A 2,474-nucleotide genomic window follows, 5' to 3' on the forward strand; every position below is an offset into this window, starting at 1 on the left:
TAAATCTCTGAACAAATTCAGAGATCGTATATGTATATTTATTTATTTATCATTTTTAGACTTTTACGTTTTGCAAATATTTGTTTACTTTTAAATCGTGGCTCAGCGATTGTTTTCTGCAGGAGAAGATTAGAAACAAAGCGATCTTTTTTATGCCTACACAAATTCCATTGATTTTTTTTTTTTTTTTTTTTTTATGTCCAAACGGTCACGTGCGCACCTTTACCCAATCAACTGGCGGTTTTCTCTCAACTTATTAGCTGACTGGTGCTTTGTGAGGGGGAAGTTGTGCCCATTGCCTCTCCGTTTTCACAGATTGTTATTTTGTGAGCGTGTTGCCGTATGTGTGTGTTGGTGTTTTTGTGTGTGTGTGTGTACGAATGAGAGCGCATCCTGGCCATGTCGACATCCGGAGCTCTGACAGGATATTATGTTGACTCTCTTGTTATGCCGGACACCGAGGAGGCTCGCTTCTCCTCGGGTTCGGGACTCATTCAGCACAGGCCCTCCGTTCTACCCACAGACCGCGCAGAGCTCGGTCCCTGCACGTTCCCGGCAAAGCAACCCGTTTATGGCGGCTCGGGCTGGAGCCACGTCCCAACGCATTACTCCAGTGGCGTGCCGTCGGTGTATCAGCCTCACGCGCAACCTCCGGTAGCCGGGGATTACGTGCAGTCTTGGCTTTTGGACTCTGCGTGTGGGCTGCCGCTCAGCGAGGTACCGATGATCCATCATCACTATAACGCCAAACCCGATATAAACAGAACGGGTGATAACTGCACGGAGGCCGGTTCGCACGCGGCGCTCTCGTCCGGAGACTTCTCTAACGGAGGACGTTCTGCCGACACTGAGGCGGTTTCTGGCCGGACTGCTGACAAGGGAGGCGATGCCGAAGAGAAAGCGGGCGCTGATCCAGGTAAGGCTGGACAAATACGCGTACAATTACGCTAAATTCACATTAAGCACATTCATGCGTTTTAATGCTATGCGCATTCTAATCAAATGCTTTAAACTCGCGCGAAGTAGGCTATCTAATTCCGTTTAGGCGTGATTGTTATGAGGCCCTGGGATATGGGTAACTGTGATTTACGCCACGGACTGGATTTTAGATACAGCAGCGTAAAAGTGTTCAAATAATTCTCTACTCGCTTTTGATTTCGAAACCCTCATTCCATGCCCTCTACCTCTCCCCAGACAACCCCGTGTCCAACTGGCTTCACGCGAGCTCGACGCGTAAAAAACGATGCCCTTATACTAAGCACCAGATCCTCGAGCTGGAGAAAGAGTTTTTATTTAATACGTACCTCACGCGCGACCGGCGGTACGAGGTCGCCCGGCTACTGAACCTCACGGAGAGACAGGTCAAAATTTGGTTCCAAAACCGCAGGATGAAGATGAAAAAATTAAACAAAGACGGAACGAAGGACGACTAAGAACGAAGCACGTCGTGTAGGTGAGGGGTGTGAGGAAATCCATCCTTTTGCTCAAATCACGTCGTGGGATTTTTGTGTTATTCAAACATTTTCTTAAAGCATGCTGGGATCCAATACATTGATTTATTGGATTAGGCAATTTTTTTTTCATAAGTGGTTCCATTTTAATAAAAACGGCACAAATCTATTTTTCAGATGTATGTTTAAATAGTCGCTGACACAGTATTCTTTAAAAGTCTGTATTGCATTTGGACCAAATTAATTAGTAATGAATGACCATGTCTGATATGTATCCTGTTCCTCGTCAATTGTATTTACTAGGCCTGTACCAGTGTTTATGTCGGGCCGAAAATTAACATTTTCTTATGTTCTGTAGCGTTTTCTAAATTATCTCTAGAAAAAAATGAGCCCATGTTTAAGTTAATACACTTGAGTAGCCTACATGAGATCATGTACTCCTAGAAATGACTTACTTTCGTATGTGTCCTTAGCAAATTGTTTTGTATTGACAATTGTGATATCACAACTACCTAATCACCGCTACCTACCTGTTTGTTTTGAACTGACCAAAATCTTCACGCCGTATCCGCCGGATTTGGGTGAAGTCCGCAAACTTCAGGGAACACGTAAAAAAAAAAATACTGAGATGTAGAAAAGCACTGTAGGCAACATTTCAAATACCTCATGGTCTGTTGGCCGTCACACATTGTTAGTTTACTTAGTTTTTTTTGTTTTGTTTACTTGCATTTCTCAGATGTAACTTGTGATTTTATTTATTGAATAAAAACATTTCATATCTCCGAACAAGTCTCCCTTAGATTTCCCTTTAAATATCAGCTGGGTTGAGAATGATGAATTAAATCAATACACGTAAACATTTAATTCTGTGTATAATATGCAGGCCTATATATGATACAATATAGCCTATATGTATTATTTTCGTATAGTTGTATTTTGCATCGCGCAAAAAAAATTAGCATTGTATATTTTTATCTTTTGATGCATTATTTCAAATTTAATTCAATGCAATATTTAATTAAA

The 2,474-nt window shown here is 42.0% G+C and overlaps 1 protein-coding gene across 1 annotated transcript in view; it reads left to right on the top strand.

The window, feature by feature from the left end:
- The window catches only part of hoxa9a (homeobox A9a), a 3,338-nt gene extending 1,101 nt beyond the window's left edge, over window positions 1-2,237 (top strand). The window contains exons 1-2 of the mRNA XM_043217427.1: window positions 1-916; window positions 1,195-2,237. The exon at window positions 1-916 is cut by the window's left edge and continues 1,101 nt beyond it. Coding sequence (XP_043073362.1) covers window positions 400-916; window positions 1,195-1,433 — 756 coding nt within the window. The 5' untranslated portion in view covers window positions 1-399 and the 3' untranslated portion in view covers window positions 1,434-2,237. The remainder of the gene's footprint in view (window positions 917-1,194) is intronic.
- Window positions 2,238-2,474: the final 237 nt, after the last annotated feature.

The sequence above is a fragment of the Puntigrus tetrazona genome, chromosome 19, assembly GCF_018831695.1.
Source record: "Puntigrus tetrazona isolate hp1 chromosome 19, ASM1883169v1, whole genome shotgun sequence".
In the NCBI taxonomy this organism is placed as follows: domain Eukaryota; kingdom Metazoa; phylum Chordata; class Actinopteri; order Cypriniformes; family Cyprinidae; genus Puntigrus; species Puntigrus tetrazona.